We start from the raw sequence: 25,996 nt of genomic DNA, 5'->3' as shown, positions 1-25,996 counted from the left end.
AGAAAAGGCATTTGACAAAATACAATATCCTTTCTTGATAAATATACTACAAAAAATAGGCATTGAAGGAAACTTTCTCAACATAATAAAGGCAATATACAAAAAATCCACAGCTAAAATTGTACTCAATGGTGAAAGACTAAAAGCTTTCCCGTTGAGATCAGGGACAAGACAAGGATGGCCACTGTCACCATTGTTGTTCAATATAGTGCTAGAGGTTCTAGGTAGAGCAATCAGGCAAGAAAAAGAAATAAAAGGTATCCAAATTGGAAAGGAAGAATTAAAAATTTCACTATTCGTAGATGATATGATTGTATAACTAGAAAGTCCTGAAAAATCTATAACAAAACTGCAAGAGATAATAAATGATTCAGTAGAGTGTCAGGATACAAGATCGATATGCAAAAATCAGTGGTATTTCTGTACAATAACAATGTACAATCTGAGAAGAAAGTCAGGAAAAGAATTCCATTTACAATAGCAACTAAAAGAATCAAATATTTAGGAATAAACTTAACCAATGATGCAAAGCACTTGTATTCAGAAAGCCATAATGCATTGCTAAAGAAATCAAAAAAGATCTAAATAGTTGGAAGAACATTCCATGCTCAAGGATCGAAAGACTAAATATCATTAAGATGTCAGTTCTACCCAGATTGATATACTGATTCAATGCAATCCCAATTAAAATTCCACCAGCATTTTTTAAGCAAATGGAAAACACAACTTTCACATTTATCTGGAAGGGTAAGAGGACCTCAATGGCCAGAAACATCTCAAAAAAGAAAAGTGATGTTGGAGGACTCTCACTTCCAGACTCTAAAACATATTACCTAGTTACAGTGGTAAAAACAGCATGGTATTGGCATAAAGATAGACACATAGACCAATGGAACTGAATTGATGATTCAGAAACAGATCCTCACATTTAGGGCCAAGTGATTTTTGACAAGCCTGTCAAGCCTTCCCAGTTGGGGCAGAACAGGTTATTCAACAAATGGTGTTGGGAGAACTGGATATCCATAGCCAAACGAAAGAAAGAAGATCTCTATTCTCACACCTTACACAAAAATTAACTTAAAATGGATCAAAGACCTAAATATAAAAGGAAGTACAATAAAGTTCCTTGAAGAAAATGTAGGGAAACATCTTCAAGACATGGTGGTAGGTGGTGAATTCTTAAACTTTAACACCAATAGCCTAAGCAACAAAAGAAAAGATGGATAAATGGGACCTCCTCAAACTTAAATATTTCTGTGATTCAAAGGACTTCATCAAGAAGGTGAAAAGGCAGCCCAGTTGATGGGAGAAAATATTTGGAAACCCACTTACCCAATAAGGATTTGATTTCCATTCTATATAAAGAGATCATACAACTCAACAATAAAAGAGCAAGCAATCCAATTAAAAAATGGGTAAAAGATTTAAATAAACATTTCTCCAAAGAGGAAATACAAATGGCTAAAAAGCACATGAAAAAATGTTCCATATCACTAGCTATTAGGGAAATGCAAATTAAAACAATGAAATATCATCTAACACCACACAGAATGGCCACTATTAAAAAAACAGACAACAGCAAGTGCTGGAGAAGATATGGAGAAATAGGAACACTACTTCACTGTTGGTGGAAGCATAAAATGGTCCAGCCTCTGTGGAAGACATTTTGGCAGATCCTCAGGAAGCTAAATATAGAACTGCCATATGATCCAGCAATTCCTCTACTAGGAATATATCCAGAAGAACTATGACACGAACAGACATCTGCACACCAATGTTCATTGTGGCATTACATCTGCACACCAATGTTCATTGTGGCATTGTTCACAATTGCCAAAAGATGTAAACAACCCAAGTGTCCATCCATCAATGAATGGATAAAAAAAATGTGGTATGTACATACGATGGAATATTATGCTGCAGTAAGAAGAAATGAAATTGGAACATATGTGATAACATCGATGAGTCTTGAAGACATTATACTAAGTGAAGTAAGTCAGACACAAAAGGACAAATTTTGCATGGTTTCATTAATATGAACTAAATACAAATAATAAACACATGGAATTAAACCTAGAGTATAGGTTATTAGGAGATAAGAGGAAGTTGAGAAGAACTATGGATGCTTAATCTATGTAGAAGTTTTAATTAACTTTACTGTAAAAGTATGGCGAGGGATAGAGCTGATTGTAACACATTTTAGTGAGTAGCAACTGGTTTATAAATGAGATTTTGGCTGAAAAAGGTAGTCTGGGGAAGTAAATGTCAATAGAAAGAAAGCTAAAGAATATTCTAGGGACTATAACACAGTGAACCCAGAGGTGGTTGAGAACTGTGATTAAGGGTACAAACGCAAGACAGTCCTTCTGTGAGCTAGAGCAGATGTACATCACTATTGCAGGGTGATGGGAATATGAAGCATGGGAACACTACAATTGGTATGATCTATAGACTGTGGTTAACAACAATACTATAATATTCTTGCATCAATGCCAAAGCTGTACTGTGTTGATAATGGACGTGTATGGAAAAAGTGTGCTAAATGTATTGTGGTCCTGATTAGTGGTAACAGTCTGATGATATTGTCTCATAATCTGTAACAAATATTCCACCAGGGTGTGGAGCTGTATGGGAAATTTATACATCTGTGTGATTGTTTTGCAAGTTCACAATATCTGTAACAAAAATGTATTTAAAAAAAATAGTATAGCTTGGGGGAAAAACACACCAAATATAAGATAAGGACTATAGTTTTTAGTAATATTTTGATGATGCTCTTGCATAGTTTGTAACAAATGTTTCACAACAATGCAAAGAATTGGTGGTGGGGTGATGTATGAGACTTCTGTGTGATGTTATATATGTTATTTTTAAGTTTGCAATCTTTAATATACTTATTGTTTATGCGTGTTCATGTATGAAAAATATACTTCAATAAAAAATAAAATTAAAAAATAAATATTCTAAAATGAGTACAAAATAAATGGACAATATTTTTCCTCATTACAATTGCATAGAAAGTCACAGATTAGGATTTTGGTTGTGTTTTATATGCTTTCTAATTTTATTTTTTGGCTTTTGTAGTTTTTAGCTGATATTTTCTGAAGTGCAACAGATCTGGGTTCAAATGCAGACTAACATTTAATATAGGGCAATCACTTAATTTCTCTAAACTTTGATTTTGCTAAGTATAAAATGGAGCTAATAATTTCCTAGAAATTCAGGATAAGGATGAAAGCAGGTAGTCTATATAAGGTGCTTAACACAGTAACTAGTATTTAGTAAGTCCTGATAAATATTAGTTGGCTGATTCAAGCAAAATTTAAAATATGTATATTTCAAAATAACGAGAAGATAAGATGTGGAGGGGGAATAGGACACTTCAGCTTTTGACAATGATAAGCAAATTTTTCAAGAAAATAAATTCAAATAATGAGTACATAATAGTGATTTATTATTCATTCATCTGTTGCCTACATTGTCCTGAACTGACTCAACAAACTAGCGAGTTTTTATTCAGTGAATATGGAAGATAGCTTCAGTGTTATTTTACTGGAAAGTAACCAGTACAATTAAAGTTTCATTTGCGCAACCCTTGATGAGATGTTCTCCTAAGAGACAAAGAGTTTACAGTAACCTACCTTCCACAGCACTTTGTGACGTTTCAGGGGAATCTCAGCAAAAAGAAATTAACGGTAAGAAAAAGACAGAGGAGCTCTGGAATCCAAGAAGTTAATGAACGACAGTGTAAGAAAAGTAATTCCCTCCAAGCCTACAGTTTCTCTCCAATTCTACCAATATGCTCCTGCAAATTCACACTACTGAAGGATCCATATCCCTCCTTTGCCTCCCCCCGCACGCCCCCGTCCCAGTCCTCTGGATTCCGTATGAATACCTCGCCTTAGGCAAATTATGTCACCTCTCTTAGACAGAGGGTCCTTTTTTGTAAAATGGGATCATGGTTTCTGGTTGGATTGTCAAAATCAAAACTTAAGCAACTAACACACCTCACGCAATTTTTAACAATCGAAAATGGGAGAAACTGTAATCCCCTCGCCCCCAAGACCCAATGGTGCGGTCACTGTCCTCTGAAGCTGCCAACGCACTAATAAACTGGTGATTTCTGTCCCACACTGCAAAGTCGGGCGAGGCGGATGACCTAAAGGATTTTTAGCATCCCGCGCAGAAATAGGGAAATATATATATATAATTTCTAAGCAAGGCTTATGCCTTCACATGTCCGTCTCCCAAGCTCATCACTGCCAAGCACGCTGCCAAAAAACATTTACTGAACTAAGAAAAGAGAGGCTAGAGGGATGGCCATCTCCTGCATTAATCATCCTTGCCCCAGCCTCCACCTGCCCAAACTTCACCTCTTGTTTGTTGCGTTGAATACAAGGCCACTTCTGTCCAGAGTCGCTGAACGAACTTCCGCATATAAAGTGGTGCCGAACCCAACACCACCACACCGGAATTTAACGTCAAAATGGGCCGGTTTCGCCAGCTGTTTTCCGCGCAGACGCAACCGCGACAGGGTTGGGGGAGGGAGCCTGTGACGTAATGGGTATTTTGCGCAAGCGCCCTGAAGCTCAGGCCCGGCTTCTGGAGCGCGTCGGGACTCTTGGGGTCTTAGGCCGCTCCGAGGGAACTTAAAGTAGGAGGAGTCGGGAAGACAGATTACAGTAGTGACCACAACTTCCTCTAAATTTCAGTAGCAGGTGTTGTGTACACAGCGGTTGACCTAGATGACTGATTTCGTCGTTGAGCGAGACTTTGATCACTTTGTGCACTTTGTTACGTGGACTTAGCATTCACACTCCTAGTGTGAGCCCTGTGCTTCCTTTGCGCTTCCAGAGTTCTTGTTTTCTATTTGTAGAAACAGTGATAACAACGCTTTTTTCGCTGATTGGTTTTGAAACTGCCCAGAAAAGAAGATGGCATCCTCCTCAAACGTCTGCTGTTTCATCATTTAGAGTTAAAAATATATTTTCACAAAATTATTTAATCTGTTATTTAACTATGATCTGAGTTCTTGTCTCTAACCATAATACAAAAATAAACAACTGTATACCCCTAAGTCACCTACAAATTCTTCTAGTATCTGTTCCAGGATTAAAAAGTTATTCAGAAAACCTTTATGGAGATCCTCCTACCATGCAGTAATTGTGCTAGGTACTCAGGATTGAGGGATGAAAAGCAAACAACAAAACCAGTCCCTATATTGATTTCAAACAATATTTTTTTATGGTGTCTGCCCTCTTTCACCATGGAGAGTTGAGAAATGACACAAAGAAGGTGGGGAAAAACAACTTTTAGAATGATTTCACTTTGGTGTAAAATATTGTTTTAGATGAAAATGAAATTTTGCTGCAGTGAGCTCTGATTAAACATTCAGAGCTGTTATGAGCACTTAGGTATTGTCTAATGTACAAAAAACTCATTTTACAAGACTATTTAGATTTATAGTGCTAATTCGTAGTAGAGCTATAAATTAGAGCTCCTTATATTTTGCCCAACAGCATTCAATATCCTTGTATAAGCCACCTAAATTAGTGAATATTTCTCAGCTATCATCTGTGGAGTTGTAAAGTCACATGATACTGCTTGGTGGGTGTTTTAGTTTGCCACAGAGTTGATAATGCAAAGAACCAGAAATGGTTGGCTTTTATAAAGGGGATTTATTTGAGGTTAAAGCTTACAGTTCCAAGGCTAAGTGTCCAAATTGAGGTACCATCAGAGATGCTTTCTCCCCAGCGTCGGCTACTATTGATTCTAGGGTCCCACCATGAGGCAAAGATGGCCACTGATCTCTGTTGAGGTCTCTGCCTTCCCTCCAGAATCTACTGTCTCCTGGAGCTCAGCTGTGTGGGAGCTCAAACAGGCATAGGTCGTGTCTCATACCAGGGCTCCTCTCTAAATCTCAACTGTTTTGCATTCTTCCCAAGTTCAGCTGTGAGCTATCAGGCATATGGCTCCTCTCTTCAGCCTTGAGCTGCTCCATGAACCTTCTTAGGGGCCCCTTTCCATGCCTCTGTGCTCTTTTGGTTCCAGACTCTGGGACCTCTCTCAACCCTCAGAGCTCCTCTGTTTTCTTGCAGTCCTCTGTCACACATGGCACTATCAATATAGTACCTTCCTTTGTCTATGTGTCTCTCTTTCTGTATCTCCATTTATTTCAGCTCAAGTAAGAGGGTAGAGACCCTACCTGAGTCATGCCTCACTGATGTAGTCCAATCAAACATGGATCCTACCCACAGGAATGGATTAGTTCAAAAACATAATCTTTCTCTTTTTGGGATTCATAAAAGAACTTCAAGCCACTACAGTGGGTAATTTCTTTACCTGCTATTCAACTTTTGAGCAACACCAATGATGTAAGTTAGAGGATCTTCCACTTGCCCATCTTATTTTATGAGAAACCAGACAAATTCTAAATTGATTCAAAAGCAGCCTCCCACTGATGTCATTTTAGTTTAATATTTAGTTCAAATAGAATCAGGGAATTTTAGTATCTTCTAGTGTTGCTATGATCATTTATTTAAATCTTCTACCTTAGTACCTAGCACTTATTAAGTGATCAAAACTGGGAAATTGATCAAGAGCCTCTCTTTGGCTTCATGGAGTTCCCAATCTCGTAGTAAGATGCATGTTAAAACCGAAACAAAATAGTCATGAAATATCCTTTATGTAACGGGATTCATAGAATAGGGACTGACCAACGGAGAGTGGCCGATTTCCTGAACAAATAATTCAGTACAATTTGGAGTGTAGGGGGATTGATAGTGAAGCTAATGAAGATCAAGATTTAGGGCCCCACATGTATGGCCACTTCCAAGGCCCTGGGAGAGGCCCTAGCAATTTGTTTACATGGTCTTGTGTTTTGTAAAATTTGTAAAAGAATTTTTAAATTCTCTTTCTTTAAAAGGGACCTCCAAATTGTGTATGGGTCAGGTCCCATAAACCTACATTTGCCCCTGATGGTTCAACCTAATAGAAGTAGGAAAGGGCTGGGATAGGCGATAAAAAGATGAAATTAGTTACGAAAGTGCTTTAACTACTGTAACTCGTTCTGATTCCCCTAAAATCCTATCAGGCAGACACAATTTCTCCTGTAAAAATTGCGTCGCAGAGAGTCCTAGTGGCCTCTCCAAGGTCACCGACTGACTAGGTCAGACCTGCCCCTGGTTACGCTTCTCCTCTGCTCCCCAAATCCTCTCTGAGAAGTCCGTGAGGCCACAAAGAGCATGTGGAGGAGATTTAAGCACGGCCATTGTGAACACTTGGCGCAAGGGCCAACTCTGCGTGGTACACTGGCAAACAACAGCCGGGAGAGACTTCCTCTCTCGCCCAACGCCCTCACCTTCTCGCGGCTGTAGGCGCCGAGGTATCTTTTCCGTCTGAGCCACCGTCGCGGATGGCTTGGGGACGCCTCTTAGCTGCAATTTCTGCGCATGCCTGAGAGGGAGGCTGGTTTCCCAGTCTGGGAAGGAAGATCGAGAACAGGTTATGTGGGACCCGGCGGGGGTATTTGCGGGAGACACCCGAGCGTAGGCCGGAAGTGGAGGAGCCGAGAGCGGTGCCGCCGGAGCTCCAGAGTAGACTGTGGCCACGGCGGCTGCTCCTGGGCAGGAGGAGGAGGATGAAGAGCGACGGAAGAGGCGCAGAAGGAAGCTGCTGCGCGGTACCCGGTTTAGTGGTCCTGGCCGACTGCGCAGCCTGCGAGCAAGTCTAAGTAAGTGGGAGTCCGGGGGAACCCGGGAGCCTGCGGGGACTGGCAGCGGGGCCAGCCGGCCAGCTGGAATCTGTTCCCTAGAGAAAGGACGCGGGGGAAGTCGCAGGCGTCTTCACAGGTGTCCAAGCCGAGGGCGAGCACAGCCGACCGCCTGCCTGCCCCTTCTTGGTGAGCGGCGAAATCCCCCCAGAAAGGCCGGGGTGATGGAGCCCTCGGGACCCGAAATACAAGTAAACACAAGCTTCCACTTTCAGGTGTGGAAAGGAGCAAAGTGTCTGGTGCTTTGGGCTCAACCGTAGGAGTCTTTGACGAGAACCCTGGTTCCGGATGCTCCACGTCTTCCGGAGCGCAGCAGCCGGTGTCTGTCAACCCAGAAAGTGTTAATTCCGTAATCTCGCAAGCAGAAAATATCCAAGTTGGAAACTAAGGTGTACTTACTTCCTATGGCTCATCTGGTGTCTTGTAATGGGAACCTAGACCGTGTTTTAGAACTACATATCAATTTTATTTATAGTAATGCATGCAACCCAGTACTTAGAAATCATCCCTCCCTGCCTCCATCCTCCCACACACAGATGAAAAGTAAAATAGTAAATCCAAGCTACTAGGTTTGAGGAATGGAATAATCCTGATCTATTCGTGCAAGTAACAGGTTTAGACCTGCGAATATTATGATAGGAAGTTTGGGTGTTTTGCTGTTGTTATTGTCATTTTAGCAATAGCAAGAGAGCAGCCCATAAAATTGAAGTCAGTTTTCTTGTAGATTTTTGTCAAATTCCATTTTAGTAACCCACTGGTATTACTGTCTAATATATCATAATAAAAAATAAGTCCTTCATTTTAACACAGTTTTTTCATGTTTGCTAACTGAATAGAAAGATACAAGACTATATTGATTTATATTTTAGACTTTAATGTTTGATTTTTATTGATCCTCTTCTGGTTTCTTTTGGCATGGATGTAATACTTACTTGTGTTCAGGTTTAAATCGATACCTTTTACTAAAATATTAATTTATTACACTAAATAAGAATTTGTGATTTCCATCTAATTTAGTGATATGTCATAATTTCCCTGAGACCTAAACTGCTTAATTTATTGTTAATTTGTGCCAGGCACTCGTATATATTGAAAATACAGAGTTGAATAAGATGAAGTCACTGGCATCAAGGAACTCACAATTTAGAAGAGAGACATACATGTAAGCAGATAAATTACACTAAAATATAGTAAGTGCCACTACAAAAGTTTGTACGGAGTACAGAGTGTGCATGCTTGGAAGTAGGTGCCAGGGAAAGCTTAATGGAGGCGCTGCTACTTGGGTTTTAACTAAAAAAATAAGGCATTTACTTTATTATTTCCTGTTTTTGGATATTCGTGGTAGAGTCCATTGAATCTTATTCATTATTTAATCCAAGTCCAGCAGACCTTCTAGATGAACTTACTTTTTCTGCTGTAGAAGGTAATAAAATATTTTCAGTGTTGCCTGGTAGAAGTAGCTGCATTTATTAATACATTATGCACAGAGTGCATTGAGGTCTGTATACATTTGATCTCAGTAATTTTTCCAATTATATTTTTCAACCTTGTTTTATATATGAGGAAATATATATTTCGAGAAGCAAAGTGAACTCGCAAAAACTTCGTGGTTGTTGACAAACAGACCAAGGCAGAAAATGTCTCCATAGAAAACCACCAGCTCCTGTTTCCCTTCTTAGGCACACTTCAGGCCTTTATGCTGTCTGAAAATAAGAGTATACTAACCATGTTGTCCTGGACCAACAATAAGACTTAGTGGTAGGTCCAGGAAACTCATCTAACATTTTTCCTTGATGTTCCCCTCTTCTCATTTACCTTGAGAGAATCTATTTCTCTTTATTTGTTTTCATTAATTTAGAACTCATTTAATTATTACTCAAATTCTAAAATATAAATCCTATTCATTCACCTCAAGCAAGTCTAAGGCCCTTAAAGTCTAAGAAACGTCTAAGGCTCTTTTTAGAGTGGACTCTAAAAAAAGGTCTAATTCTTTTAATTAAGCTTAATTTTTCTTCAAATGGCAGACTTTGTAATACATTATTAATTTTCCATTACCTTTTAACAGAGTTCTTATCCTATAGCACTACATTCTACTAGAATCCCATGCAAAGATGTATTATTTTCAGGGCATGAACTATGTGTATTTATGAGTTAGCCTAGGAATCTAACTATTTCTGTAACATTAACTCTATATAACAAAATAAATTATAAATTTCATCCATCTAGTTTACGAAGTTTTGGAATCTTCCCCCTTCCTAATTTGGAAACTTCTTGAATTTCAAGAGTCTTCATTCTAACATCACTGTTTATATTTTTAGCCTTGTGTATCCTTTTTTTCCCCCTCTATTTTCCTTCTCACACATTTATATATTTTCAAAACAAATTATGATTGGCTTACACAATAACAATAATCTTGGTTCTGTCAGAATTGACTGTATTTGCTAAGTTTATAATGCTTCAAGGGCGAAAGTACAAAAATGCTGTGTTGCTGCCTAGTATTTGTTTTAGATATTTGTTCAAATGAGTTTAAATCCTAGTTTAAAAGGCTCTCTGAACTACTCAGTCACTATCCACCATCTCCATAGGCAGTTACTGAAATTCATCTGCCCCAATAGGGCTATTAATACATGCTTTTTCTTATTGATGACATGTGGGTAACCATTAGGGAAATTGATAATTCATTCTGTGGTGTGTCTAGCACAGTGATAGTGCTATTTGTGTTTCCATTTCAGCAGTGCAGCTGGCATGGTTTCTTAACTTTCCAATATTTAGCAGAAAAGGAGAGGTGTTGATGCAAGAATGCTGAATGTGAAATCTATGGTACTTGAGAGGTGATTTGAGAAATACTTGGAAGCTGTGAATTCCCCCAGAGTAGTTAATGAGTACCATGGGATACTTGTTCTTTGCCTATGATGTAGATATTAGTAATAACACATGAATTGCTTTCCACTTTTCATGGTATTTGCTTGAACCCACACGTTGTTCTATCACTAGTAAGTATGCTTTTTTTTATGATGAGCAGTGTTTACTTTTAAACAAGCTGTTCCTAAAATGATTAACCTAGGGTATACATCAGGACCTTTAAAAATAATAGTCCATTTATGACTTAGGACTTTTGTTTTAAAATTGTGTTTATAATTGTTTAGCCTTAGCCAAATTGTTTTTGGTTAATTCATGTTTAGTTCATGTGTAGGTAAAAGCATCTCTAGTAGTTGTCAAAGACCTTTTACTATTGACAGAATCAGTAAATCAGTATACACTATGCAATCAGTGTAAACTTTTTAAATTAAAAATTAATTGGAACAAGTAAGTGTTTATTTTGTGGGGCAGTTCTCACCTTCATTGAAGTATAATTTTATCTGTAATTGAAGGAATGATAGTTTTGTCTGATTTGCTTGCTTGTTTTGGGGGCAATAATAAACTGTCCACTCCCTGTTTAATGCTTGATATATTTAAATTTTTTTTTTTTTTTAAGTTTTGGATAAGATATTACTGAATAAAGAAAGCTGAGTAGATCTTCACCTTCAGTGGGAGAGTAATACTATTTGACAGGGAGAAAAGTTTAAAGGTGATTGTTATTCCAGACTTAGATTTAATCTTTAATATGCTGTTTGCCATCAGTACTTTTTTGGAGAGGATAAACCCTGTGTTCCATTAGCAAAGCAAAGAAAAAAAGTTACTAAGTTTATAGATGCTCATTAAGACAGTTCCATATGAATTTATTTTCCTGCTTTATCTCCCCCCTCCCCTTAATTACATACTCCTAGAACATACTTTGTCTCTTTGTCTGTGTAAAGCTAAAACAATTAGCCAGTCATTTTCTACAACTTTGTTTACCTTTAAAAATATCTTACTATGATGGTAATGGCCTGGTTAAGAGAATGAAAATGTATGATGAATAAAAATACTTTACAAACCTCAGTTGACTCTAGTGACTTGAGAATGTGCAAAGCAGCAGTAACTGGGTAAATTGGCCTCGCTCAGGAGCTTCATGATCCAAGCCCTAGCCCAAGTTGAATTGTCATCTCTCTAAACCTTGCCATCAGTCTTATATTTATGATCTCTCAGAACCTGAAGAATGTTAGGTGTTTTTTTTTTTAAGATTTATTTTTATTTATTCATTTCTCCCCACCTCCTTGTTGTTTGTACTTATTGTGTCTGTTTGTGTTCTTTGTTTCATTAGGAGGCACCGGGAACTGAACTGGGATCTCCTATGTGGGAGGGAGGTGCCCAGTCACTTGAGCCACCTCTGTATCCTGCTTTGTTGTTTCTGTTATCATGTTTTTCTTCTTGTGTCTTTTGTTGCGTCATCTTGCTGTGCCTGCCTGTCACATCAGCTTGTCTTTAAGAGGCACCAGGAACCTCTGCTTCTTACTTTGTTGTGTCTCTCATTGTTTTTTTTCTCTTGTCTCTTGTTGCATCATCTTGTGTCACCTTTCTGTGCCTGCCCATCATGCCAGCTTGCTGTCTTCTTTAGGAGATAACAGGAACAGAACCATGGATCTCCCATGTGGTAGGCGGGAGCTCAATTGTTTGAGCCCATCCGCTTCCCTAGATGTTTTTAACAATATTTCTCTTCCAGTATATAACAGGCCCTCTAGTAACCTACATTTATTATAATGCACAAAGGATTTAAGTGAATGTAATATACGATTCTTATTTTGAAATATGCCAGTTTCTGGGAAGAAAGGCAATAAGTTTACATGTTTAGACAGACTAGGATGGTGTTTATCACACTTTGGTCTCAAAACCCCATTTATACTTTAAAAAAATCTTTGAGTTTTTGTATATGTGGATTATATCTATAGTTATTTATTGTATTAGAAATTATAGCTTGGAAAATATTTAAATATTTAATTCATTTTTAAATAGCAATAATCTTAAATTTTTAGCAAATAACATTTTTATGTGAAACAGCTGTTTTTGCAAAAAAATAAGTGGTATTTCATATTTTTGTGTAAATAGCTTTAAATGTCTGCATAATAGAAAAAGGCAAATTATACTTGTTACTGAATTCAGTCTCATGATATATTTTATATATGAAGAAAATCAGTCCTCACACAAATTTGTAGCTTGAAAGAGAGTAGTATTTTGTTGTTTTCAGATGATTGTGGATGTTCTTTGATAGTACCCCAACACTTGACGGGTGGTAGTTTCTTAAAGGTTAGTTACGTTGTGGAATCTGAAACCAATATCAAAGAACTTTTCATCAGATTACATTAAAATGCATTGTTTTATCTTGTAGTTTCAATGAATCTTTTACTCATCCCTGATTTTGTGACATTATTGATTGGTCATTTGGAAAATAATAGGTTTAGTGAATTATACAGACTCTTCCAAATGTTGATACATATCATAGATTATCAGAAATCAAAAAAGTTAATATCACCATCCCTATGATGTTGTCAGAAAAGTCTATAGAATTGAGAAACTATCTGAAGAGGTAACTTCACTTCATTCATCTTCCAAAACTATGTCTGTCAAACACCTAAATCTGAATACAGTTTGTCAGTTCCCCTCTTAAGTAAAAATGGTGTCACCTGAAAAAACTGGCTAGTTCAGCTCACAAACATATTTCAGTACACTGCAGATCTGCTTCCCATTTTGTCACACAAAATATTAAAAATATTTGTATTTAATGTTTAATGAGATTTAATTAAAGTAAGAATTTTTACTGCTTCAGGGACATTCTTAAACTGGCTTTTGTTTTCAATACCTTTGTTGAAGGCGATAAAGAATATGACTCCTATGGTTTGATACCACTGCTTTGATTCTTGCTGAAGGCACAAATAATTTTACTTTTAATTGTTTTTGCATGTCTTAGTATTAGTATGACCATAATATTAATTTTACAGACCCTTTGAAAAATCCCCTGGAATCTGAGGCTACATTTTGAGAATCACTGTCATAGAACAAGCTCAGGTTTAATAGAGACTTTAAAATTCATCCAGTTTCAACTGTTGTAATTTCCCCTTCAGTATCCTTGTCAAGTATTTATTTAGCTTAGGCTTAAATATGTCCAGTTCCTGTGAATAATTGTGCTAAATGAATAAAAATAAAAATAAATGGCATACTTTTTTGATGGAAAGTAAGGGAGAATAATTAACCCTGGAGTTGTGCTTTGTCCTGTTTTTTAAAAAGTTTGCATAAATTTCCACCGGGTTTCTGTGAGTAATAAGCATGATGAATCCAGAGATTACTAAAATTATGTTATGAAGAACATGTAGTTAAGGCTTTGTTTTTTATTTTTCTTTTTGGCAATTAATGATCTTTAATTTTTTTTTCCCCTCTTAAATGAACTTAGTGTTAGAATTGTGCAGTTACATATGTCCATGTCTGTACTGATTAGATCAGGAGCTACTTGAGAGCAAGAACTGTGGATTTCCTTTTTTTTATATAGCCACAGTGCCTGAGCACTATGATTCCCTAACAGTTGGCAGTACTTATTTGTGCATTGTCTTTAATATTTAAATATTATGGTTGGATGTATCGGAATTTTACTACCATATCTTTGGGAAGAGGCTAGGAAACCAGCTGTGGAACTGTTTCATTAGCCAAGCTAGGTTTGGGAAACCCATGAGCATTTAGGGGTAGTATTCTAGAAACTCATATTCTTAAAGGCTGCCAGAATATCAATATTGATTTCTATTTTTTAAACACTTTTTAAAATAGTTACTTATTTTTTCCTTAAAAATGGGACCATTTGAGATCTTCCAGGTACATATATGAGTTAGCATATGAGATGATTAATGGAGATCAGATGGACATACCTGTAACTCACTGAGTTAACTTATCACTTAGCTAATATTGCTGGCTAATGCAGTGGTACTGATAGCTTTTGATTTTCTGTTGTTCGCATCCTTAGTCTTAAATTGCTTATTGCATACTGATAATGGATTAATAGTTAAAAACAGGAAGTATAAGGAGCACTGAAAGTGAAAAAAAAAATTAATGAAGACCATAAAATTCTTAGGATAATCATCATCAAGTATGAAAGTTGCATATGATCATATGATCAGAAATGTTCCTATATGGCATACCAAAAGGTCACTAATAACTTTAAAACCATTATTTAAAAGGGAAAACCTAACCATAATTACATCTAATTTGTATGTTTGTTGTAATAAAGATCAGTAATGATTTCAATGGATTTCTGGAGATAGGCTTACTAATATCAGTATGAAACTTCCAATTTCTTCATTTAGAAGTATAGCACAAAATATTTCTAAGGTTAATTTTTTCATTCAAATGCAAACCTATAAACATGTTGTGATAACATGTCTGTTTTTATATTATAACATAATTAACTTTTATAGTGTATATTTTATATGTTGAGTCCCAGAATCAAACCTGTGTTTTAAAATTGTATTTTACCCATAATACTTTTGTATTTAATTAACTTAAAGCGTGCAGTAACTAGGTAGGAGGAGTATGAGTGTAGTTCTGAATAAGTTGGAGATATCAGGGAATCATTGGGTACTGGAAGAATAGGCAGGTCAAGATTGGAGATGAAGAGTATACATAGATTGTGAGTACATACATGGATAACATGGCAGAGACAGAATTGAGAAGTGGGAATAGGTCAAGGGTTCTTTTAATTTTCATTAAAAACATGTTTATTTAAGTATATCATTCATACATGAACATACACAATAGCTGTATAACAAAAGTTTTGAACTTACAAAACAAATACATCATCATACAGGGCTTCCATATGTCACCCCACTATCAGTGCCTTGCATTGTGTAACATTTGTTACTAATTAGGAAAGAGCATCTTCAAAGTATTACTAACTATAGTCCATATCTTATATTTGGTGTATTTTTCCTTCAACCATCCCTATTATTTTTTGTTGTTCATAAATGAGACAATTTAAAGTGTACAATAAAAGGCATTTGGTCTAATCAGAGTTGTGCATTCATCAATCATTAATAGGTCATTTTCATCACTCAAAAAAGAAAAAAGGAAAAAAATCAAGCAACAAACCACAATCATACCTGTGTTAGTGCTACTAATTACAGATCCTGTGATTTGCTTTCACCATTCCTTTTTGTTTCCAAACATTTACAGTTTTTTGTTTTTTTTTTAAACCAATTCTGCACAGATTAAAGCTCAGCTTTCCGTTCTCTAAGCACATTTTATTCTCTGGTGACTTATATTCTAGCTATTAACTCCATGAAGTTTGTGCATTATATTTAATTTATAATAGTGAAATTATACACAAGGGTTCATTTTTTAAAGATGTAAGCATCAGGTTAAAAATACACATGTAATAATAATGTAGAGGAGACAGAAGATGATAGGTTATTGGTTGACTAAGTTTCTGTACAGGTCTAATGTTCTTTCCCATCAAGCAGCTCTTCTAATTATTATAAACTTTTATTTCATTTCTGAGTATATTACACTCATTGTAGCATAATAAAAAATTGGCTGGTCTTTGCACCCAGTTCTTCTCCATCCTTAGACTTTCATATGACTAGAGTCTTTTTTTATTCTTGGTGACCCCCAAGACCACACCTGATGCTAACTAGATGACTGGGTGGTGGGCCAGCCACACCCATAATCTTAGGGTAGGGGTCTGGCCACACCTTAAAGACCAATTTGATTTAGGGGGTTGGGGCTGAGATGTCAGACCAACCTCCCTGACATCTGGGAGGAGGGGAGGAGGTGGACTTCAGCCACATGGACATTTGATTCCAATGTAATGAAACCCCACATAAACTTGGGTTACTTGAAGCCTGAGCTGAGCTTTCATGATTGATAAGAAACATGGCTATGCCAGCAGTATGACTCATGTTCACTCCATGGAGAGAGTACACAAAAGCTCACATTTTAGACCCTCCCAGACTGTGTTGTTCTCTTTTTTCTTTTACTATAGTAAAGCTATATAGTCTAAATATAGCACTTTCTGTGAGTTTTGTGAATTCTAGCAAATTATCAAACCCAAGGGGATGGATGATAAGAACACCTGAATTGTAGCCAGGTGGACAGAATTGCGGGTGGCCTGGTGCCCCGAATTTGTGACTAGTTCCTAAACCTTGTAGAGGCCCGTAACATAGGGAGTCTCCTGTAGTTAGAGTCTGGGTTGAAAAGGATTGAGTTACTGCAATATTTGCAGTTAGTATCAGAAATTGATTAAAGGTTTTGCAACTTTTATACTCAACATTTCTCTTCATTATTTATGCTAAGATTATATCAGTAAACTCATTCCAGCATGTGAAAGAACCTGACATATCTTCTGATGACACATTTCAAAAATGTTTTACTGCATAGAATGTACTTAAAGGGATAACTAATTACCTCGCTTATTCTGCCTGACCAGCATCAGTGGTCTTAGGTTTAGCTGGACATTCTCATTCTCAGGACCCAATAGAGGAGCTGGTGTATCAGTGGTTGAACGCCTGCTTTGTATAAGTCAGGTCCTGGGTTTAATCCCTGGTATCTCCTTTAAAAAAAAACTCAATAGACTATACCTGGCTCCAACCTCTCAACTTTGTTGAAAGATAAGGGCTAGAAAACTTAATGTCAACATCACGTGTATTGTTCCCCAAGTTATATCTCAGGTATATATCATGTGTGATAGAAATATGACACAGTGGTGGAAGTGGAAACCACCCTGGTTTGGATACTTAATGCTGCACAAGAAACAGTATCTTTTATTTTATGTGCAGAGCTTCTAGGACATGCTAGTTAGAAATCATATCTTATAAATAGAAGCTCCTATTTCTATTCCCTACTGGGCATATATAGCACTGCTCATGGTCTTCTCAATCTAGATTCACCAATAGAGGGGTCATTTTCACTACAATGTTTTTTAGACACATAGGTGATAGACCATCTTCCTCGGGTTTCAAGGGAAGCAGTGCTAGAAGTTTAGCCAGAGGCCATCTTTTCCTGGGAGAAGAAGAAATGGTTTGGTTAACCCTTTACACACAAAAACAAAGAGTTTTATTGGCAAAAAAATGGAAAACTTGTGTAATGCTGGCTATAGGATCTGTGTAGTGAGCCTTGTTTGAGGCAGTGTTTACTTACATTGACTCATAACATCTGGGTCTATAATATACATCTCAGCAAATGGTTCATAGTAATTGTGCTTTGCTCATAGTTTCAACAAGTTTAGTAAATTAAAAATCCTTTCTAATAATAAGTTCACTTGTCCAGTTCCTTTACAAGCAATTTTGCAGTGGAGATGTGATACAGACTAGAAAGCAGAGATAATTGGCAAGTTGGGTTTGGTGAAAATAACCCAATTCTGTGAGATGAGATCTCTCTCTCTTTTTTTTTTTTTGTCTTTATTTTTTTAATATTACATTCAAAAAACATGAGGTCCCCCCACCCCACCCCTCCACCCATAACAACAACCTCCTCCATCATCATGAGACTTTCACTGCACTTGGTGAACACACTTTTTAAACCACCAATATGCCAGATCTTGTTAAAAAAGGAAGATAAACATGCATGTACACCCCAGAGCAGTTTTCCTAACCTATTCTTAAAATTAACTTCTGTTTGATATTCTTTGAAATGAATTTGTTTTTATTCTGACTTGTACAGTCTTACAAATGTAACTACATTTGTTTATCACAGAGTAACTTATGGTGATTGCAGATATCTTTTCTGGAAAATTTCATGGATTGTTATTTCTAAATGGTAATTGACTCAAGCCATTTCTATGATGTTAACTCCTAAATATGCATGCCCATTACTCAGAATACACTTATTCTTAAGAAATCTAGTAATTCAGATACATTATTGGATTATCCATTCAAAAAATATTTGAGTCTTCAGTATATGCAAAGTGCTATACCAGCCACTAGGGGTACTCCAGTGAAAAATAGAAACACAGTTGCTGGCCTTATAGATTTAAATTCAGTATTATATGCTGAAACTAGAAATTTAAGATGCTTCTAAAAAGATTTTTCAAGGTTCAAATTGAAAATTTTAGCTATATAGAATTAATTTATACAGATGTAAGTATGAGGTGTGAATTTCAAAATATGCTTTATCCATCATATATTAGCAGCTTTATATTTTTACTGGTGTTATAGTAATTCTTTATAAGAACTTTGATTTTAAGGCTGAGTCCATTAACACTGGATTATCTTTATGCTTTGCCTATATCTAAATATAGGATATCTACGAATAGGAATGCCCTCATCAAATGTCTAGTTTTTTTCCTTTTTGATGCTTGGTATATTCTGTGTTGCTATTAATTTCCTTGAAACCCCTATTTGTCATAAGTGATTTGACTATGACAAGAACAGTAAAATTTTGATATTTTTCCCCTAAAAAGATCTTAAATGAAATGTTATTTACCAAATATTTCAGTTCTATGGTTATAAAATGTTTTTTTAGATAATCCAAAACTATGTAATCCTAATCATCACACAGCAATAATTTTATTTTGATATATAGTTAATGCTAGTGTCTTTTTCAAATTTTCCCAGTACAACTCAAGGTTACAAACCAAAATAATTCAGATAACACTTGTGCTTAAAATAAAACTTTATTAGATAGGAAGTTTAAGTGACCAGATACATTGTTGAGATTTATCCACCACAAAAGAATATAAATTAGCCTTATCTAATTTAAGAAGTTGACAAAATTATAAAAGTCATTGATTATTGACCTGAAACATGTCAGTGTAGTAGACTGAATAACACTTTATAGTCTAATTTTTAGGCAGGCTTAACATGTACAGTGTTCAGGTTTTTAAACTTGGATCTTTGTTTTTACCTTATGTAAGTTTCTTTCAATTACATATCATGCTCACTGTAATAAAACTTGCTATTACTGGTTGGTAGTGTTGGTTTCTGGGAAACTAAGAAAAAAAAATGCTGGTTTTGTTCAAATAGAGTCATTTGAACAATAGTTAAAATACTAAAGTCTGTTTATATGTTTATAAAAGTGAAAACTCAGATTTACCCATTAAATTCATTGTCTTTAAGACCAACCCAATTTAACTTGATTTTATAAATATTTTTCAGTTTTTAAATCTGATTTGATAAATACTAAAATGCCATATTTATTAGCTTATGGCATACAGTAAAATTTTTTAAATCAGTCAACAGTTATTTTCTAAATCTTGACTACGAATAAGAATTTCTTTTCCTTACGGTTGTATTTTTAATGAGCAAAAGAGAATTTAAACTTAGTTTTTTAAAAAAATTTAAGAAGTAGTTGCATACTACTTGAGAACACTTGTAACATCTCAGCTCTTGCCTTTTTAAGACATGCAAATTTTTTTGATAGGATTCATTTTTTAAAATAAACAACAAAGAAATTGGCTTTTGATAGCTTTTTTTTGTTTTTTTTAATATCAGTTACATTTTTTAGTAATTAAAAAAGGTTTTTCCCAATAAATCATTTTGTTTTATTTGTCTATTCTCATATAAAATTTCTGTGTGAATCTTTTTTATCCTTTAAGTATTTATTGCCTTATCAATACATCACAGCTATTTGTGTTTGATCGCATGGTATGAAACTTCAAAACAGATTATTTAAAAGGTATTGAATATTATATGACACTAACAAATCTGATTTTTAAAAATCAGATGTGAAAGTCAAATCCTTACAATTTTTAATAAAAATTAAAAATTAAATTAAAAATATTAAAATTTAATGGTTAATTTAAATTATTTAAGTTTATGTGTAAAAACCTCCGGGTGGAGAACATTTTCTATAATATGAAAAGGAAGACTGGCAAATTATATTGGATTCCTCTTGGTAGGTTAGAATCTGTTAACTACTTTTTGTTATTGTTAACTACTTTTTAAAATAAAACTTGCCCTAGAAATGTATAGCTTAGCAATACATGGACTGTGAACTTTGGAATCCTGTATATTTCTATCTCAGCTCTGTTAAACCTGAAGAACTGGCACCTTGATCAATCCATTTGTGTCCCTGAGAATCCATTTCCTCTTACATAAAAAAAATTGAGAATATACATCAACTTATTTTTCTGTCAAATTAATGAGATCATGTGCACGAAAGTACCTGGCAGTAAATAAGTATTTTATAAAATGAATGAATATAATTCACTGAGTATCTGTGTTTCATAAAAGTGGCAGTGAAGGGATGCACTAGAATGGAGACTGTTGAGAACAATTTATTATATCATGGGTCTTACTTTAAAAATATATATGTGTTGAATTATTGATGGCCTCTCTTTCTGTTTTTAGGATACCTATGGAATAATAGTTCACGGAGAGCTACAATGGAAAAGTCATGGATGCTATGGAACTTTATTGAAAGGTGGCTAATAGCCTTAGTTTCATGGTCTTGGGCTCTCTGCCGTATTTCTCTTTTACCTTTAATAGTGACTTTTCATCTGTATGGAGGCATTATCTTACTTTTGTTAATATTTATATCAATAGCAGGTATTCTATATAAATTCCAGGATGTATTACTTTATTTTCCAGAGCAGCCATCATCTTCACGCCTTTATGTTCCCATGCCCACCGGTATTCCACATGAAAACATTTTCATCAGAACCAAAGATGGAGTTTGTCTAAATCTTATTTTGATAAGATATACTGGAGACAATTCACCCTATTCCCCAACTATAATTTATTTTCATGGGAATGCAGGCAATATAGGTCACAGATTACCAAATGCATTGCTTATGCTGGTTAACCTCAAAGTTAATCTTCTGCTTGTCGATTATCGAGGCTATGGAAAAAGCGAAGGAGAAGCAAGTGAAGAAGGACTCTACTTAGATTCTGAAGCCGTGCTAGATTATGTGATGACTAGACCTGACCTTGATAAAACAAAAATTTTTCTTTTTGGCCGTTCCTTGGGAGGAGCAGTGGCTATTCATTTGGCTTCTGAAAATTCACATAGGATTTCAGCCATTATGGTGGAGAACACATTTTTAAGCATACCACATATGGCCAGCACTTTATTTTCATTCTTTCCAATGCGTTACCTTCCTTTGTGGTGCTACAAAAATAAATTTTTGTCCTACAGAAAAATTTCTCAGTGCAGAATGCCTTCTCTTTTCATCTCTGGACTTTCTGACCAATTAATTCCACCAGTAATGATGAAACAACTTTATGAATTTTCCCCATCACGGACTAAGAGATTAGCCATTTTTCCAGATGGAACTCATAATGATACATGGCAGTGCCAAGGCTATTTCACTGCACTTGAACAGTTCATCAAAGAAGTAATAAAGAGTCATTCCCCTGAAGAAATGGTAAAAACTTCATCTAATGTAACAATTATATAATGGTTTCTTTTTTTGAATAATGCACTGTATTTTAATTTGTGCAGAGTGATAACGAATGTTCCTTTCTAGAATTGTGTTATGTCTGTACATGTCTAAAGAGTGACATTAAATTTTGAAAGGATTTTAATGCTTCTTTTTGATGATCCAAATAGTTTTTTATACTTGAAAAACTATAATTTTTGAGATTATTTCGTGCATTTTCATCAAAGGTTTTAATGGACTTATGTATCCATATCTTTAGGTTTAATATCCCAGTATAATAGAGACTACCCAATGTTTCTCATTGCTAAAGTGGTATAATCTGTGTTACTCATAGAGTAGTGGCTGATTATAGAAAGAGATATGTAAACAAGAAGCCTTTGGGTATGATTACTTTAGTAAATATTGGGACAATCATGGTAAGCAAACTGAGTTCTGCAACTGCATTTTTCACTTTAAAAGTTAATATGAAATGCATGATGGTATTTTATTCCTTGAATTATGCAATGCAACATTTTTAATGTAAATAGCACTGGTCATATACTGATGTATATGGTTACCTGGGTTATATCTATTTTTATGTAAATTCTATTTTGTTTCTGGCAAGAAATGTAATTGAGGCCTATGTGCAGGTTGCCATTGAATTTTGCTCTGGTGAATGCTGAGATCCAGCTTTTTCTTACAAATAAATGGGACCCCATTTTCCAATATAAATGTACCGTGTTTTTGTTAGGTACAGTCTGGATCATAGCATGTAAAAATAGAAACTTAGAATCTTACTGCAGCTTTGATGTGCATATTTGAACTTTTTAATATTTGTAATTTTGGTGGCAAAGAGAATTTTAGCTTATGTCAATTTTGTAACTCTAGAGTTGAACCACTAATAGCTACCATAATGAAGATTAGAACTTATTTAATAATTAAATTAGGAAATCTTATTATAAACTGTACATACTATTTTTCCAAAAATTCCCACATTTGATTTTTAATTTCTGTCTAGGTATATCTAACCTACCAAAGCCAATATATAATTTATTAATCTTACTGGAAATAAAGGTTTTAAAAAAGAAGAATGTTATTTGGTTTAATATTTCCCTCACTTTGAAATAGAACTCCTACATCAAAAACAAATTGTTTTAAGAAGTCTTATTTATTTATTTTACATGTAGGAATGTGGGAATAAATTCTAGAGCTTTCAACACAAAATCTATTACCACATTTAGCAATTAAATGACTGTAAGTGGAAATTAGTATTTAGCTATATAGAAGAGTAAGAAAAAATCTTACTTGAAAACAAATTGGCCCCTTAAAACTTGCAGGATTTACCTTAATAAATAAATAAGTTATGAAGTATAATTGTGCTAGGTTGTTTTAAGCAGTCCACAAAATTTAGATGTAATTGAGCTTTGTAAATTGTCATGTCAGCTTTACAACATAATATTTTGAATATTTTAGCTATATTTATTGGCTTTCTGCAAGCAGCTAGAGCAGAGAAATAATGAGTCAATAAGCTTGACCTTAATTTAAAACTCTTTCCATGGAAATAGGGCTAGAAGTACTTTTGCCAAATAACACTGTCCATTCACTTCATATCGGTGTTTAGAAAAAATCAGATGTAGCTGTGATTTCTAAAGAATAATGTTTTTCTATAAATGATTAATTATGCAAAATCTTGATATTTTAAAAAAAAGATTGGTAAAGCATATCATGGAAGGTGTATTTTGTATGATAAATTTACCCCAATTAAAGGTTACTTTTCATCTTGTCAAGTCACTGTTAATGTAAAATGACTATCTTAAATAGAAATGTATTAAAAAGAAAAATACAACAAAATGTAGTATATTTAAATGTAAGCTTACATGGCATATCTTATATTTGTGTCATTCTTTATAATTTTACAAAATACTTTGTTTTCCTGTGATCATTTAATCTACTCTACTGTTGAGTTTGTCCACATTAGTTGTAAATATGTGCTGATGAAGTATAAAAGCTTTTTCTTCATCGGTGTTTTGTTTTCATGCTGCCTTTTTTTTTTTTTTTTTTTGATAACTCGAGGTTTATAAACCATCTTTCTGGTTATTTTTTAATGTGAGGACTTAAAAGTTGCAGAATACTTATGTACCATCCTCTTCCTTCCGTTTTTTCCTCAGGCTAATACACCTTTATTTCTGCAGCAAAGGAAAGAGGTTGTGTCTTGAGTTGTATTATAGCTTTATTAGTTTCTGTATTCAAGACTGTTCCCTTAGTTAGTTGGGAAGAGGATGAAAAACAAACTCAGTATCAGGTTCCATGAAGGCCACGGCATCATTGTTTTCAAAACATTTCTAATTTCATGGCCCAAACCAACTGGTCTTAACAAAGTGTGAATATTCACGAAGACATGAATATTGGACCTTCATATTGGACCTGTCTCTTAGTAGTAGTGGAAGTGTGTCCATCTTGCTTATTAATTTCTGATTCACTTATGCAGGAGCAAAGACGTTTATAAATGAATTTTAAATTATTGATACTGTAAATTTGAAAAACAAGATGATTGTAAATACAGCAAGATACAATTCATTTAGAATAAAATCCAAAGTTCATTCTTTATAAGGGAATTATTGAAAACAAAGTAGTAAGTTACCTAATAAGAGTACTACAAAATATGGGAAGAAATCATTGGTGACAGGCAAAGGCAAACTAATAGGATAAAATCAACAAGAAAGGGAAATATGGCACAGTTAAATTTAGATATAATAAATAATAAACTAATGAGTTGGGTGAAAAGGAAACTTGGTGCAAAACAAAACGTTTGTGTGTAAAGCATTTCTAACAGTCAGTGGCGCAGTTAATGTTATACCTACCTTCTTGTAACTACTTGGCCCGTAAATTGATATTTTTATTAAATGCTGTTTTAATTCTTGTTACAGAGCAGCTTAAACTTATTTTATGATAGGCTCTAAACACTTGCTAATTACATAAGTTCCAGCTGTGGAACTGGAGTAATTATATTTTAATACTTTTGAGAATTCATACCATCTTATGCTTATATAGTCATAATGTGAGAAATATTTGTGAGATTTGGTCTGAGGTGGGAATAGTTTTGTTTGATGGAATTAAAGAATGAAGGCCATATTACATTTAATATAAATTATCTTGCAAACTCTGACAGCTTAAGTATAGTTGATATGAGTGAGTTCCCCTCCTTCCTTGACATTGAGTTAGTAAGGTAAACTTTTAAGGAATTAACAGTAGTCACTTTTTCATTTGTCATGATTGAGATACTGAAATCCTCTAACCTGCGTCCTCTCCCTTTTTTCTATTGTTTCACAATCATGAAAAAAAAAACTGTGAAAGGAAAAATTAGTCATAAATGCTTTTGGATTATCCACTTAAATTTAGGTATTTTCATATCACTCAGGTAAAATTGGAAATGACAGAGCACAGGCATCTATTTTTTAAATTGATAGGGTAGAAAATGAAAAGCACTCTATTGATATTTCCATATATGCACATCAGCATCTTAGCTATTCAGAAATATATTCATTTATATGGTGAAATAAATGCAGTCATCGTAATACTACTCAACATGTTGTTGCCAAATGGCGCAAATATACCTCCATTTATATTTTGTATCTTAAAAATACAGATTTAAAAATAGGACTATGTATAAGACACTTTTTTACAAAAAGTGCCATATATACATATGTAACAGGGATGAGTGTGTTGTCTAACATAATTTATAACAATTTCTGTCAGTATATATACTGCAAATTTAAGTTTTCATTATATTCAAGTATGTTCAGAATAAAATAATCAACTTCATAATGTAAATCATGTTTTTATTATTTGCCATATTTTATTTGAAACATAGATTTTTATAACTCAAATTTAAATGTTATAGTAAATTATGTGCAAACCATGGCAAGCAAAATTTACATGTTTTTTTTACAATAAATTTCTTTTAAAATATACTTTCTATTTTTCTGTACTGATGTGCAATAAATTGATACATTAAAAGTTGAGTAATGTCTTAA

At 34.7% G+C, this 25,996-nt stretch overlaps 2 protein-coding genes across 5 annotated transcripts in view; one reads left to right on the top strand and one right to left on the bottom strand.

Moving 5' to 3' along the window:
* The window catches only part of LIG4 (DNA ligase 4), a 19,400-nt gene extending 11,691 nt beyond the window's left edge, over positions 1 to 7,709 (bottom strand). The window contains exons 1-2 of one of the 3 annotated variants that reach the window (XM_071208208.1): positions 4,374 to 4,532; positions 3,642 to 3,717 (exon numbers count right to left, since the gene is read on the bottom strand). The gene's annotated coding sequence lies outside the window, so the exon portion shown is untranslated. Of the gene's footprint in view, positions 1 to 3,641; positions 3,718 to 4,373; positions 4,652 to 7,360 lie in introns of those variants that run through there. The other 2 variants (XM_058276444.1, XM_004471203.4) reach the window with 2 other exon arrangements.
* Positions 7,604 to 25,996, top strand: ABHD13 (abhydrolase domain containing 13). 2 transcript variants are annotated; one of them, XM_004471199.5, is made up of 2 exons: positions 7,604 to 7,732; positions 20,953 to 25,996. In XM_004471199.5, exon 2 carries the CDS (start codon positions 20,988 to 20,990, stop codon positions 21,999 to 22,001), a length of 1,014 nt encoding a protein of 337 aa, XP_004471256.1. In that variant the 5' UTR covers positions 7,604 to 7,732; positions 20,953 to 20,987; the 3' UTR covers positions 22,002 to 25,996. The 2 variants fall into 2 exon arrangements, with proteins under 2 accessions (XP_004471256.1, XP_023448260.1); XM_023592492.3 differs by lacking the exon at positions 7,604 to 7,732 and adding an exon at positions 8,071 to 8,160.

The sequence above is a fragment of the Dasypus novemcinctus genome, chromosome 15 (assembly GCF_030445035.2).
Source record: "Dasypus novemcinctus isolate mDasNov1 chromosome 15, mDasNov1.1.hap2, whole genome shotgun sequence".
Lineage (NCBI taxonomy): Eukaryota > Metazoa > Chordata > Mammalia > Cingulata > Dasypodidae > Dasypus > Dasypus novemcinctus.
The sequence above is the reverse complement of the archived record's forward strand: the minus strand, read 5'-3'. Positions and strand labels throughout refer to the sequence as shown.

Coding starts and splice junctions, on each gene's coding strand:
- ABHD13 (XM_004471199.5), top strand. CDS start 20,988: ATGGAAAAGTCATGGATGCTATGGAACTTTATTGAAAGGTGGCTAATA.